The sequence below is a fragment of the Rhincodon typus genome, chromosome 3 (assembly GCF_021869965.1).
Source record: "Rhincodon typus isolate 14 chromosome 3, sRhiTyp1.1, whole genome shotgun sequence".
Classification (NCBI taxonomy): domain Eukaryota; kingdom Metazoa; phylum Chordata; class Chondrichthyes; order Orectolobiformes; family Rhincodontidae; genus Rhincodon; species Rhincodon typus.
This window is the reverse complement of record NC_063334.1, coordinates 94,207,787-94,222,268: the sequence shown is the minus strand read 5'-3', so window position 1 is coordinate 94,222,268 and position 14,482 is coordinate 94,207,787. Positions and strand designations below refer to the sequence as shown.

Below are 14,482 nucleotides of genomic sequence, written 5' to 3'. Positions count from 1 at the left end.
TGCTTACTTTTCTAACAAACTAAGAACGAGGATTCTTCCCCATGCCTGCTTCCATTCGCCCTTGCTTGAGACCCTAAGGAAAAAATAGAATGAGCAATGGTGTCAAACTTGTCTTTGTCCTCAACATTTTTATATAACACCTTGGACATAAGAAATATCACAAAGTGATTCACAGGAGCATCACATAACAAAACAAAATAGAGCCTAAAGTATTAGGTAAGATGATCAATGTTCTGGTGAAAATAGGTTTTAGAGTGCATCACACAGGTTACAGCACAGAAAAATCCCTTTGGCCCATCAAGTCTGCAGCAGTCAAAAGCTCAGCCTTACCTACTCTAATCCCATTTTCCAGCATAAGATCCATAAGCCTTGGCATCGCAAGTGTGCATCTAAATACATTCTTAAACGCCGCTCCCATGCTCAGAGGAATGAGTTCCAGATTCCCACCACACTCTGCTTTTTAAAAATGTCCTCACATCTCCTCTAAACATCTCCTTCTGCCCTTACTTTAAATCTGTGCACCCTGCTCACTGATCCCTTCATGATGGGAAAATTTCCTTCTTGTCTACCTTATCTATGCCTCTCAGTTATACGCATCTCAATTATGTAGCCACCTCAGTCTCCACTGCTCCAAGGAAAATAATCCCGGTCTATCCAATCTCTCTTTATAACTAAAATTCTCCAGTTCAATCAATCCATCCTATAATGTGGATTCCAGAAATTCACACAATACTCTAGCTATGTTGGGTTACACAGGGCCGAGTGAGAGGGGGGAAACTAAAGGAAATCAGTATTAGTAGGGAAATGGTATTGGGGAAATTGATAAGGTTAAATGCTGACAAATCCACATCCTAGAGTCCTCAAGAAAGTGGCTTAGAAACAATGGATGCTTCAGCGGTCATCTTTCAAGATTTTATAGATCTGAACACTTCCAATGGATTGGAGGGTAGCTAACGTAGCCCAATTATTTTAAAAAAGAGAAAACAGGGAATTTTAAACTGGTTAGTCTGACATCAGTAGTTGGGAAAGTGCTACAGACCATTAAAAAAGATTTAATAGCAGAGCACTGGAAAACAGTGGTAGGACTGGACAGAGTCAGCATGGATTTACAGAAGTGAAATTAAATTCTTCAAGGATGCAACTCAACAGTTGATGAGGGGGAACCAGTGAATGTGGTTTACTTAGACTTTCAGAAGGCTTTAGTAATATCTCACATAAGAGATTAGCATATTTTGTTAAAGCGCTTGAGATTGGAGATACTCTACAGGAACGAATACAGACTTGGTTGGCAGGTGGCAAATGAAGATGAGGAATAAATGTGTAATTTTCTGAGTGGCAGCCAGTGACTAATGGGGTACCACAGCCATTTACACTATTTAAATGATCTATATGAGGGAGCTAAATACAAGATCTCCAAATTTGCAGGCAACAAAAAGCTGGATGGGAAGATGGGCTGTGAGGAGGATGCAGAGATGCATGTGATTTGGACAAGATGAGTGAGTGAGCGAGCAAATGCATAGAAATGCATAATCAGGGTAATTGTATAAATAAAGCAACTTTACTTTTACATTCCCTCTATTCTCTGTTTCTATATTAAGGTAAAGATGGGAGTTTGCTAAATATTAAAATTACAGAATCACAGAACTGTTCCAGTTCAGAAGACGTCTATTCAGCCCATCATGCCTGCACCAGCTCTTCAAACAAGCATCATTACCGAGTGCCACTCTCCTACCTTTCCCCATACCCTTGCACACTATTTCTAACCAATGGCATCTTGAATGCCTCAAATGAACCTGCCTCCACCACATTTGCAGGCAATGCATTCTAGAATCTAATTAATTATTCACTGTGTGAAAAACTCGATGTTTAAAAAAAAATTTTCTTTCCTCCCACAGGATCACTAGATTAGTGCAGGAAAATGGTGATTAGAAGTTAAACCAGGATATCGTTGGTGATAGAGCAGGCTCGGGGACTGATTAGCCTACTCTAGCTCCTATTTGCTAAATGACCAGGGCAGGAAGGAACGCAAACAAACTCAATCCTCTTCACACTAACTGTCTGTGGATAGACTAGGGAAAACTGGATCACCATACAAAGCAATAATCTTGGACAAATTTCACCCTCTGAACATTGATGAGGCAAAGCTCTACTGTTTACTCACTAAGTCACATTGGAGAACTGAATGTGATTTTCCTGATCTGCGTAGATCCATAATTCACTGTACATACTTCGAGTGTGTCTGGGACATATTTTCTAAAAATTCTAGGTTAAGTGACATCAACATTAAAAATTCAAGACTACAAGAATGAAAAATAAATCAAGCTGGACAAAAATAAAATGCACAAGCACAAATTATGATCATCTCATTGACTCAATTACAGTCCTTGTACACAATGTATAATTGAAGACTAATGGTTTCATAGAAGTTTACTTTCAGATTGTAACTACTTACCAAATAATAACCAGTGTGATAGCCACTCATGTACCATGCTATTAGCATGCTTCCTAAAGCTTCTTCATCCTCATCAGTTGAATCTGGCCCCATTGGAGGTGGAGGCGGAATTAACTACATTGGAATGAAGTAAAGTTCAGTGAAGAAATATTTTAAAATTTCCAAAAAGGTAAAAAGGTATTCCTGTCTCTACATTTCAGTGTAAGCAGCCTCAAATCCTTTTTAAGAAAAAAAATCTTCAAATGAATATTAATTAGGTCATGTTCTATAATATAATGAGAGTAAAACTGAAATCTGGCTAAATTTCTCCAGTTCTCCCATCCATGTACCTCAGTCAAAAAACAAAATGGGCAAATACCCTTTTCTACTCCAACTGTGGCCAAGAATAAAAATCAAGCAACATAACCAACACTGGGCACTGTAAGAAAATAGAAAGTGACACTAATACATTTCACAACTTGTTAAAGTAAAATCAGTCAAGAATTTAAATTGAGAAAATAGTTAAACCACACAATTCTGCGTTTTGACAATTTTCAATATAACAAATGTAGTTAAAGACATATTGCAACATTTTACAAATAAAGCATTTTTAAATTGAGCTCATTAAATGATCATTAACAGTGGTGAGTAGACATCAAAGCACAATTTAACCTGTGATCAAAGAAACATAGAAAACAAGTCTAACCAAATTTTATGTTATTCAACCTCAAAGTAGCAACACACTATTGCTTAAAAATTCAGCAACTTACTCAAAAATCCCATTAATTTAGGCATTAAAATGCTACATGTGCAAATCAAAGCATCAGGAATATTTATCCAGTGAAGCTCAGTGCAAGCTGGAGGAACAATTCATTTTCTGCTTGGGAACCCTGCAACCTTCTGGGCCGAACATAGAGTTCAATAATTTCAGGGCCTGAGCACCTTTTCCCATGTCGTTACCCCAATCCCCAAATAGCAGGCCTTGTCATCACATGGGCTGCTACCATTTACAACCCACTGTCAGCTACTAATGATCCCCATTAGCAGCCATTCATTCTCCGGAGCTGACCTTTACCATTCCTTTACCTGCCCAACCATTTTTCTCTCTCTCGGAGTTCCATCACCACCTATCATTTATTCCTTCCCACTCTACCCACCCCTTCTCCAGCTTATGTACCAACTTTTTCTTAGCTACTATCAGTCTGACAAAGAGTCACTGGATCCAAAACGTTAATTCTGCTTTCTCTCCACAGATACTGCCTGACCTGCAGAGTTTTTCCAGCAATTTCTGATTTTGTTTAGGAGTATTTATCGGCTCCTGTACAACACTGCAATTAATTGTACACAGCAGCCACCCCAAGAATTCTACCTGCAGTTTTTGGTACTGCATAACAAGAAACTCACTCACTGGTGGTCCTGCTGGAACTGTTGGTAACCATCCAGGTAGGAAAGGCGGTGGACCGTGAAATTTTGCACCGGGCTGTAGAGAACAAAAAAGCAGATTATATGACAATATAAAAATACATAGAAGATGCAAGAGAAACAGATCATTCAGTCTATAAAGTCCATATTAACATATAACCTCCATGCAAGCAAATTCTTCTAAGCGCACACACACACACACACATTAAGAATTCCAACCTTTTTCTCTAATCACTGTCCCAACTGGTGACTTGATTAATTAAAATTGGAGATCACTTTTGTTGTTCATATTCATTTCTCTACTTTGATCTCAACTTTGTTTTATACTTCCCATGATTTTGGAAGTCTATAAACGAACAAGCCCTTAACTAAAAAAAAACAAACTTAATGCAAATTAACATAAGGTAACTAAGAATTATCTTTATTAATGGAGCATGCTATCCCTGCTTCTATTTCTTATATTCTTCTGCTTGGAATAATACTAGCACTTTAGGAAGATTATGGTTATTAAAGGTCAACCTCAGGGTAGACTCCTGGCTCAAACACCATCAGCTGCTTCAGCAAATGATCTTCCCTCCATCATAAGGTTGGAAGTTGGAAGTGGGGTACATTCGCTGATGATTGTACAATGCTGCATATCACTTAATACCTCTGGCACTAAGCAGTCTGCGTCAATATGGAGCCAAGCCTGAACAATAGTCTGTTTTGTACTGTTAAGTAGCAAGTAACGGTCATGCAACGCAAGTACCAGGCAATTACCATTTCCAACAAGAGAATCTAACTATCCCCCCGACATTCATCAGCAATACCATCACAGAATCTTCCAATGACAACTGCCTAGAGGAGGATACACTGACAAGAAACTGATCTGAACTTATCCATATAAATTTTGCATCTACAAGACTTGGTCAAAGGCTGTGAATTTCAAGGCAATTAACTCACCTCCTGACTTTCCAAAGCCTGTCCACCATCTAGAAGGCACAAGTCAGGAGCATGATGGAATATGGAAATAAAAACAGAAAGTGCTGGAAATACTCAGCATGTCTGGCAGCATCTGTGGAGAGAGAAACACAATTAGTGTATCGAGTCAAATGTGACTCTTCTACACATTACACAGTGCGATGGAATACTCCCCACTTGCTGAGATAAGAGCAGCTCCTACACCACCCAAGTAATTCAACAATTGAAGATAAAACAGCTTGACAGATTAGCACCCTGCCTGCCACCTTCTACATACACTCCATCTACCAATGGGATATAATGGCAGCAGTGTATATCATCTACAAGATGCATTGCTTCCCAAACCTATGACCTTTACCATCTAGGACAAAAGCGGCAAATGCATCACAGCAGCAGGAACCACAAAATCCCATCCAAGCCACACACTATCCTGATTTGGAACTGTATTACTACTCCTTCTATGTCATGGCATGAAAAATGCGAGAATTCCCTTCCTAATGGCACCATGAGTGTACCTGCCTCAAATGGATGCACAACTCAAAAGTGGCTTCTTATCACTCAAGTGCATTAGGCATGGGCAAATCCTGGCATTTCTAGAAATGTACATTTTACATAAAAGAATAAAAAGAACTCTACTTTTTTTTTGTAAATACAATTATCGGAATTGAACAGAATCATTTAAATATAGTTCAATACCACTTATATAGCATCAGCGCGCACACACAAGGTAGTAAACTCCCATTCCCGTTACATGCATTGTTCAGAAAAATGCCTGGAGCACAAACTGCTCAAAAGCTGCAAACAGCTCAAAAGCAAAATAAAGCATGAGGCATGGTGGGGCTGGGCATGTTGAGAGGAAGAATAAACAGGACACAAGAGAAAGAATGGACTAGAAAACAGCAGCGAGAAACAGAGCAAGAAATCAAGGGCACTGACTAACAGGAGATCAGGATGAACAAAGTAACTTGAAGATAAAAACAGCAAAAAGAATTTAAAATCTGGCAATAATCCTTTAATTTCAAGACAAGGTAGATGCACACATGCAGGACATGAAGTAATGAATCTTTCTTCAACTTAACTAAAATTCTTGACAGAGTAAGTTACATAAAAGAAACATTCTTTTAAAAATATACTTATGGAGATAAGGCAAAAAATATATTTTGTACATATGTAATCTAAAAATTAATAATAAAATTTCACCAGACATTTCTATTCAAGCACTTACAAAGCCAAATCCTGGCATTTGTGGTGGTTGAGGGGGAAGACAGTGATTCCAGGTAAACTGATCCAATGGTGTTTTTAATTTGGTTTCATTTGATTGGCGAGATTTATAGGCAGGTGAAACAGCATCACTTTCATCTGTTGATTGCTGGTTGAGCCCATTTTTCTAATCACAAAAAAGGAAACAGCTGTTAAATAGTATTGCCAGATTTTGGTTTGAAAGATAACGTGCATAGCAAAAGCACAAATTATTATTGCTCACCTGTTTAGGACTCTCATTCTCTGCCTCAGAGCTGTCAGCTGGAAGCAGCTCTGCTAGATTCTGCTCCTCTTCGTTTCCATAACCAGTATACATCACCACACACGTTCCACGTTTTTCATTAACGGACTGAATCGTTGCCGGGTACATGTTGCCATCTTCAGACCACACTGCGTTACAGGGGTCACCAACTCGCCACTGTGTTTTGAATTGGGACAAGACAGAAATCAATAGCTTAAATTTCATTTTCTCTAGCGTCTTATTTTACACTGAGAAAACAAAATACTGCACTGAATATATCAATATCTCATTCAGAGGAAGAAGTCTTTTAAACATTTGAATACAAAACAAAAACCAAATGATAAAAGTCATTCACAAGCTGTCAATGTCTGGCTTAAGTGATCATTAACACAAAGAACAATATGAAGAGGCATGAATACAAATAAGGAAGAAGTCTTCAAACCTAAGATTGACACACACTTATGTCATCAGCGTTGTCTATTGCATAACATTGTTCACATTGGTACTGCTTGTGCACAATAGTGTAGAGAAATAGCAACTCCAATATAAAGCTTTAAAGTAACATCAATATTTTAAAAGGTAAAGTACTGTAAATGCTGGAAATGTGAACTAAAAGCTGTCAAGTCCTGGAAAAACTCAGTAAGTCTGGCAGCATCTGTGGAGCAGAAAAAAAAGTTAACATTTGTGTTTCCGTATGACATTCTTCAGAAGAGTGTATTAGACTCAAATCATCAACTTTATTCCCCTTTCCATTCATGTTACCAGACCTGTTCAATATTTCCAGTGTTTGAGAGTACAAAGTTTTTCACAAGCTAAACTAATAATAGCCTTATATTCTGCACAAATAACCTCTCAAAAATCGAGCCCACATTTGTTGATATCAAATTCTTGATCAGTTTCTAGCCCGAATGTCTTTCATCATCCATATCTTAATTTGTGAAAACTTTCAGTCAAAACATTCATCCTGGCTTTCATCCAGAGACAATTTTAGCTCCCCATCACAGCAAGCCACAGATTCACAAATTATTTCAGAATTATTAAGGAGAAACTAGCCGGAAGGCAAAGTGAATAGAAGGTTACAATGGTAGATTTAGTTGAGTTGAGGCAGATGACAGTTTGAGTCGAGTGTAAGTGCTGGCTAGGTTAGGTTGGATGGCCTGTTTTGTTGTTGTGTACCCTTACGAATCCTACTCATTTGTTTCAACGTCTGTATTAAACTCAGTTCAGGGCCCCATCTAATTAGTTTAAAGCCCTTTCTACAATGAGTTATTTGATTCTGCAGGACACTATTCCTAGCACAGTTCTTTATTACTTAATAAAGATTTCCTCAGCCGTATCACCATCCCTCTTTCTACTTTTGCCATTGGTGCCCATATTCACCCTGCTCATTCAGACAGCCCTGCAGCTGCAACTTATCATCTTTGAATCACATCTGTGGCCACAAAAATATCCTATTGCTTGAACTGTCAAAGTCTCAAATGACAATTAAGCATCGAGTGCTGACTCAAATTGGGTCTAAGAGAAAGTAAATACTTACCCAGAAGTGTCAAAAGATTATGGCCAAGTCCTTAACAGTTGTCACCTCACTTCTTCTGGCATTCTATCTGCTATTGGTGACTTATCAAATTTAATTCCAGCAACTGATCAAATGTTTGGGCAAAACAGGAGCAGGAAAGATCAGCCTGAAACCCCAATGGGGATTTAGAATCATGGTTTGGGAATTCCTGATTTATGAATGACCCACTGTTCCTATACAGGTCTCACCATCTACGGAACCAATTCCAAAGCCCTCCCTCCTGCACCCTCTCTCTAGCCAGGTTTTCGTCTGGGCTGTCCTCCATTTTTATACTTACTGCCATAAGAATAAGCCACAGGAAGTAATTCAGCATTACTCTATTTGAGGTCCTGCTCATTCTTCTCCTTCTTAGCTGCTTATAATCTCCAGGATCTAATTCGCCTTTCTACGTTTGCCATTGGCATCAATATGTATCACAACCTCTGGATATTCACCCTGCTCCTTCAGAGAGCTCTGCATTTGAAACATACCATCCCTGAATCACATCTGTGACCACTAAACATCTGTCTTCTCTTCTACATTCTCTCCAAAAATACCCAGTAGTTTTAATTTATAGGATCTAAGTAAGAAAAGGTATTATACCTTTCTCTCCAGATGCACATGACTCTTCTTTCTGTTTTTGTTTTTCTTCTGTTTTTGTTTTGTTCCAGTTCCACTGCAATCCTTGGTATACGGCTGAATATATTCACCATTCTTCAGAGCATTCTGAAGAAAAAGGAGATCATCATAATTAAAAAATTCCAGGAATCATTGACACAAATTTTTGTGCTCCCCAGAGAAAGAAAATTAATTAGTTTTTAAGGGAATCAAGACTTATGGGAATAAATCAGGAGATTGTAGATTATTAGAACAGCCATGACCTCACTGAATGCCAGAACCGACTCGAGTGGAGAACTACCTATTTCTACTCCTACACCTTTTGGACCTTTAAGATTAAACCTTCATAGACATCTGAGCTCAGGGTCTTAGATCCTCATTATATCTTAAATGTTTTCTGCCTCCTCAGAGAACAAAGCAGAAACCAGACACTTCCCCGAGTACTTGGGGGGTTGGTGGTGGTGGTGGAAGAGAATGATATAAAGAAGTGGAAACAGGTCTCAGGCACTGAACTCTGATTCCCAAGCCTTATTTTTCTACTGGATTTGGAATTCCATAATCAGGGTCAGAGAGTTGATCCAAACTCCACCATTCAGGATGGCCACTCTTCTGAAAACAACAAATCTTTTTAAAGTGCAAACCATACTGGCAAAACAATGTACACAAAACTCAGATTGACTGAGACAGAGAAAACAGAAAACAAGACTTTGAAAGTCAGTTTGATCTAGGAAAGCCTAGCCTAATGAGGAGAAACCTATAGCACCAGTCCATTTCAGAAGGCTGACCAAAGTTAAGCAAGTCAGCTAATTGAGATGGAATGGCATGTCCTTAAGAAGGATTCTGCACTTAGTTGAGAAATAAGTAAAATATGACAGCTGAAAAGTTTGCATCTCATCTTGTCTCTCTGGTATTTCAGTCAATCTTCAGAGATTGAAATAGCAAACAGGATACGCAAAATAAACATTATACAACACAGATCTAAAGGGGTTTTCCCCCATTGGGTCTCTGGTGATTCTACAATATTTCTAGATATCAGGCACATTTCTAAATGCAGGGCCTTTGGACTGGCTAGGAATGCCGTTAGCAGAATAGCTGAGGCAGGAGGGAAATATGGATCACTAAATAGAAACCAGAGAGGCCTTTTGGGCTGTGACTAGCTTGCTACAGCAATCCAAAGCCCAGAACTGTGCCATGATCTTCCTGTGCTTTGAACATTAGTGTGCACAGGAACCAATCAAGCAAAACTTAAAAATCAACAGTGCAAACTGGATCACAGATATACTCTCCATTTAGTACTACTGTTTAATAGATCACATAAAATGATGATTGACCATACTCTGAACAAATAGACTCCTAGATGTGATTGCACCAACAAAAAAAAGGGAAGCTGTTCCACTGTCTTACCCAAAATTCTTCCTGCAAATAACACCATCAAAATCAGACTAACTGCTTACCAAACCACTTTTACCATTTATTGGATTTGACCATTAGGTGAAGATAGGTTCTGTCTCAGCCATGTTAGCCCTTATGGTCACTGAACAGTGCAAGCGTCAATCTTAAGTAAATAGAATACCAGCAAAGACAAAAGATATTGGCCCTTTGTTTCACAGAATTTGCCCTACATGTTCCAAACTTTGAAAAATGTTCTTCTATCTCAAACTAAATTTCTCTACTCTTGATCATAAACTAATCCAATTCCAGTTTGTTTTAATGGTCAGTCAATTTACAATCTCAAAATATTCCATAAAATAAAGACACTAAGGCAGCAAGAACACACTCCACATGGACAGAAAATGTACAATCATTGCTACAAAGATCAGTCACTCATTTCAATTATTGGTTTATAAATTCTATCCTTGGTTTCTCCTATTGTTATTTCTATTTCTCCTCACTAAGTCACTAGTCACTAAGATTGCATGCATTTTTGGAGACTTTCTGCACATTCAGCAGATGATTCCAAAAGATCATAAGATACAGGAACATAATTAGGCCAATCAGCCTCAGTCTGCTCCACCATTCGATCATAGCTGATATCTTTCCCAATCCCATTCTCTTGCCTTCTCTCTCGAAGCCTTGATCCCCTTACTAATCAAGAATCAATCTCTCTGTCTCAAATACACTCAATGACTTGGCCTCCACAGCCCTCTGTGGCAGTGAGATCCACAGAGTCACCAGCTTCTGGAAGGGTCATCCCCTCACTCTGAGGCTGTGCCCTCAGGTCCTAGTCTCTCCTACTAATGGAGACATCTTCTCCAAGACAACTCTATCTAGGCCTCTCAGTATCTTCTAACTTTCAATTTGATCAACCTTCATGCTTCTAAATTCCATCACGTACATACCTAGAGTCCTCAAACGCTCTTCATATGACAAGCCCTTCATTCATGGGATTATTCCTGTAAACCACCTCTGAACCCCCAAAGCCAGTACATCTTTCCTTAGATACAAGGCCGAAAACTGTTCACAATATTCCAAATGCAGTCTGACCAGAACTTTATGTAGCGCCTACATTACATCTCTACTGTTGTATTCTAACCCTCTTGAAATGAATGCCAACATTGCAACTGCCTTCCTAAACACCAAGTGAACCTGTATGTTAACCTTAAGAGAATCCTGTACTTGGACTCCAAAGCTTTTCCCCATTTAGAAAATAGGCTATACTTCTACTCTTCCTATCAAAACATATAACCTCATATTTTCCCACATTGTATTTCATCTGCTATTTCTTTGCCCACTCACCAACAAGTCTATGTCATTCTGTAGCCTCCCCGCTTCCTCAACACTACCTGTCCCTTCACCTATTTTTGTGTCATCTGCAATTCTCTGGCTTTCAGGCGAATTCACTGAATCTGAGGTTGTTAACAGTAGATCTGCTGTACAGATCTTTTCTTCTGAATTCAACCTGCTTCTGGATTCTGGGCCCCTTCTATAGGTCATAAAAGCTCAACTTAGTAAACACCTCAGCAATAATCTTATCAGATACCTTGCGTAGTCACTTTAATGCTATTTTGAATCAGAGATAGTAGGAACTGCAGATGCTGGAGAATCCGAGACAACAAGGTGCAGGGCTGGATGAACACAGCAGGCCAAGCAGCATCATAGGAGCAGGACGGCTGACGTTTCAGGCCTAGACCCTTGAGCAGGACAGCTGACGTTTCGGGCCTAGACCCTTCATCAGAAAACTGCTTGGCCTGCTGTGTTCATCCAGCCCTGCACCTTAATGCTATTTTGACTCTGCTTACAAAAAAGGGAGTTTCTGATCTTTTAAGAGAAGAAAAAATCATCCTCACAGAACTAAAAAGCAAAAATCCATTCACCTCTACTTTAAAACCCATGTTTCCAAATAATATTGTAAAATTTCATTAGAAGTTAGAAGGATGGTAGGTGATCTCATTGAAACAAATGGTATTCTTAAGAGGCTTCACAAGGTAGATTGTTTTGAGGTCAAAACACCTGAAATGTTAACTTTTTCTATCTCCCCCCTCTCAACCCCCAACCTCCACCCCCAACATACAGTAAGAGAATTGCTGCATATTTTTGGAATTCACTTTACTGGAAATTCACTGTCTCAAAAAGTAAACCCGCAATCTCTTACTCAAGAATAACTTCCAATTTTTAATTGAAAACACTAGTTAGAACCCGTTATATGTTGACCTTTTCCTAAATCATGATAGAGGTAGAACTTCAGAACTGAACGTATGATCAGTTCTGAGGAAGGGTCACCGGTCCCGAAACATTAACTCTGCTTTCTCTCCATAGATGCTGCCAGACTTGCTGAGTTTCCCCAGTTACTTCCGATTTCTTTGGGGATTTTGTTTTGAACGTGTGATCTAAACCAGTTCCCCGTGACTTCAGTGCATGAAGCGAACTTACTTTGAAGGAGGTCACCGCCTTATCGTAGGCTTTTATCAGCGCCGTGTCATCCCAAATATCCGAGTCGTCGCTCTGAAATGAGGAAAAGGACAGAATGAGCGGCCGGCTGGACTAGGAGGAAACTGGGGAGGCAGGTGAGCGGGATCCCAGTTCCCGGGCTGAAGAGAAGAGGGAATCCCACCCGCCCCCGAAGCCCTGCCCCACTCGGTTAGTCACCGATCGCCAGGGCCGGGCCCAGAGCCGCCATTACCTGTCCACAGCCTCGCCTGAACACCACCTCTCCCACTTGACTGTCCTCCCCCATCATCAGCGCCCAGCTCCTGCACACGGCTCACTACCTCATCAAACTGCGACCAACACGCTGCTGATTGGCTCAAACCACTGTTTGTGTCATCTTCAGGCGACCTGGCGATTGGAACATGGCATCACCTTCCTTGCTCCCTCCAGGGGTTGTGACCCTCTTTCTCGGGTTTGCTGATTATTGTTTGTCATTTTTTGGTGCTTAAACCCCACCCCAATTATTACTGTCCCTGATTCACATATGATTAGGTTTCTTTTCCCCAACATCTCTCCGAAGACACTGTCATAGCAGTTTGCTTTCAGCATTTGATGAGGCAGTGCTTGTTATCTTTGGTAACTTATAAACCTGTTGTGGTTACTGGAGCATCAAACAGACACACTATTATGTATATCTATGATATTCACAAGCACATTAAGTGTCTAGGTGACTATTAAGCAACAGGTTTAACTACAGAAGGGCGTGCTTGAAGTGACCTCAGGGTAAAACGGAGTACCGGGTATTTATAAACAGAAAGAACTGCGGATGCTGTAAATCAGGAACAAAAACAAAGTTGCTGGAAAGGCTCAGCAGGTCTGGCAGCATCTGTGAAGGAGAAAACAGAGTTAACGTTTCGGGTCCGGTGACCTTTCCTCAGAACTAATAGCAGCTGGGAAAAGGACAGTTTATATGTAGAAAATAGGGAGGTGGGTGGGGTAGGGAGTAAACGATAGGATAGAGCCCGAAGAGAGAGAAAGACAGAGATAGTAGGAACTGCAGATGCTGGAGAATCCGAGACAACAAGGTGCACGGCTGGATGAACACAGCAGGCCAAGCAGCATCATAGGAGCAGAAAGGCTGACGTTTCGGGCCTAGACCCTTCATCAGAGAAAGACAGTTGGACAGACAAAGGAGTTGCTAACGATCAGGCTGGGAGGGTGAATAGTTGTTAATGGGGACTGTTAGTGACTAACAACAGGGGGTGTGTAATGTCAGGCTATGTGGTAACAAAATGTGTGTGGGGTGGGGGACTGGGACAGGGGAGAGTTTAGGCCCTAAAATTATTGAACTCAATATTGCGTCCGGAGGGCTGTAGGGTCCCCAAGCGGAAAATGAGGTGTTGTTTCTCCAGCTTGCGTTGGGCTTCACTGGAACACTGTAGCAAGCCAGAGACAGAGATGTTGGCCAGGGAGCAGGGTGGTGCATTGAAGTGGCAGGCAACAGGTAGTTCAGGGTCTTTTTTGCGAGTAGAATGTAGATGTTCTGCAAAGCGGTCGCCAAGTCTACACTTCGTTTCCCCAGTGTAGAGGAGACCACATTGTGAGCAGCGAATGCAGTAGACTAGATTCTGGGGAGTGCAGGTGAAGTGTTGTTTCACCTGGAAAATATATTTGGGCCCTTGGATACTGGGGAGGGAGGATGTAAATGGGCAGGTGTTGCACCTTCGCCGGTTACAGGGGAAGATGCCGTAGGGCTGTGGGGAGGTGTTGGGGGTGAAGGAAGTGTGGACCAGGGTGTCCCAGAGGGAACCGTCCCTGCGGAAGGCGGACAAGGGAGGGGAGGGGAGGGGAGGGGAATATGTGTCCGGTGGTGGCATCTTGCTGGAGGTGGCGGAAATGGCGTCTGATGATCTTCTGGATGTGGATGCTGATGGGATGGTAGGTAAGCATAAGGGGAACCCTATCGCTCTTGCGGGAGGGAAGAGAAGGGGTGAGGGCAGAAGTGCGGGAGTTGGATCGGACCTGGTTGAGGGCCCTGTCGACAATGGAGCTGGGGAAACCTCGGTTGAGGAAGAAGGTGGACATTTCGGAGGCTCCCTTGTCGAAGTTGGCCTCATCTGAACATATG

At 40.9% G+C, this 14,482-nt stretch overlaps 1 protein-coding gene across 2 annotated transcripts; it reads right to left on the bottom strand.

Annotated features, from left to right (window-relative positions):
* Positions 1-12,742, bottom strand: smn1 (survival of motor neuron 1, telomeric). Of its 2 annotated transcripts, none has more exons than XR_007261804.1 (8): positions 12,608-12,742; positions 12,358-12,429; positions 8,473-8,595; positions 6,297-6,491; positions 6,039-6,200; positions 3,836-3,911; positions 2,453-2,566; positions 1-73 (listed from the first exon to the last, which is right to left on the bottom strand). XR_007261804.1 is itself a non-coding variant. In XM_020510436.2 (8 exons), exons 1-8 carry the CDS (start codon positions 12,662-12,664, stop codon positions 20-22), a joined length of 849 nt encoding a protein of 282 aa, XP_020366025.2. In that variant the 5' UTR covers positions 12,665-12,742; the 3' UTR covers positions 1-19. The 2 variants fall into 2 exon arrangements, 1 of the variants encoding a protein (XP_020366025.2); XM_020510436.2 differs by having other exon boundaries at positions 3,840-3,911.
* Between the last annotated feature and the right edge of the window lie 1,740 nt (positions 12,743-14,482).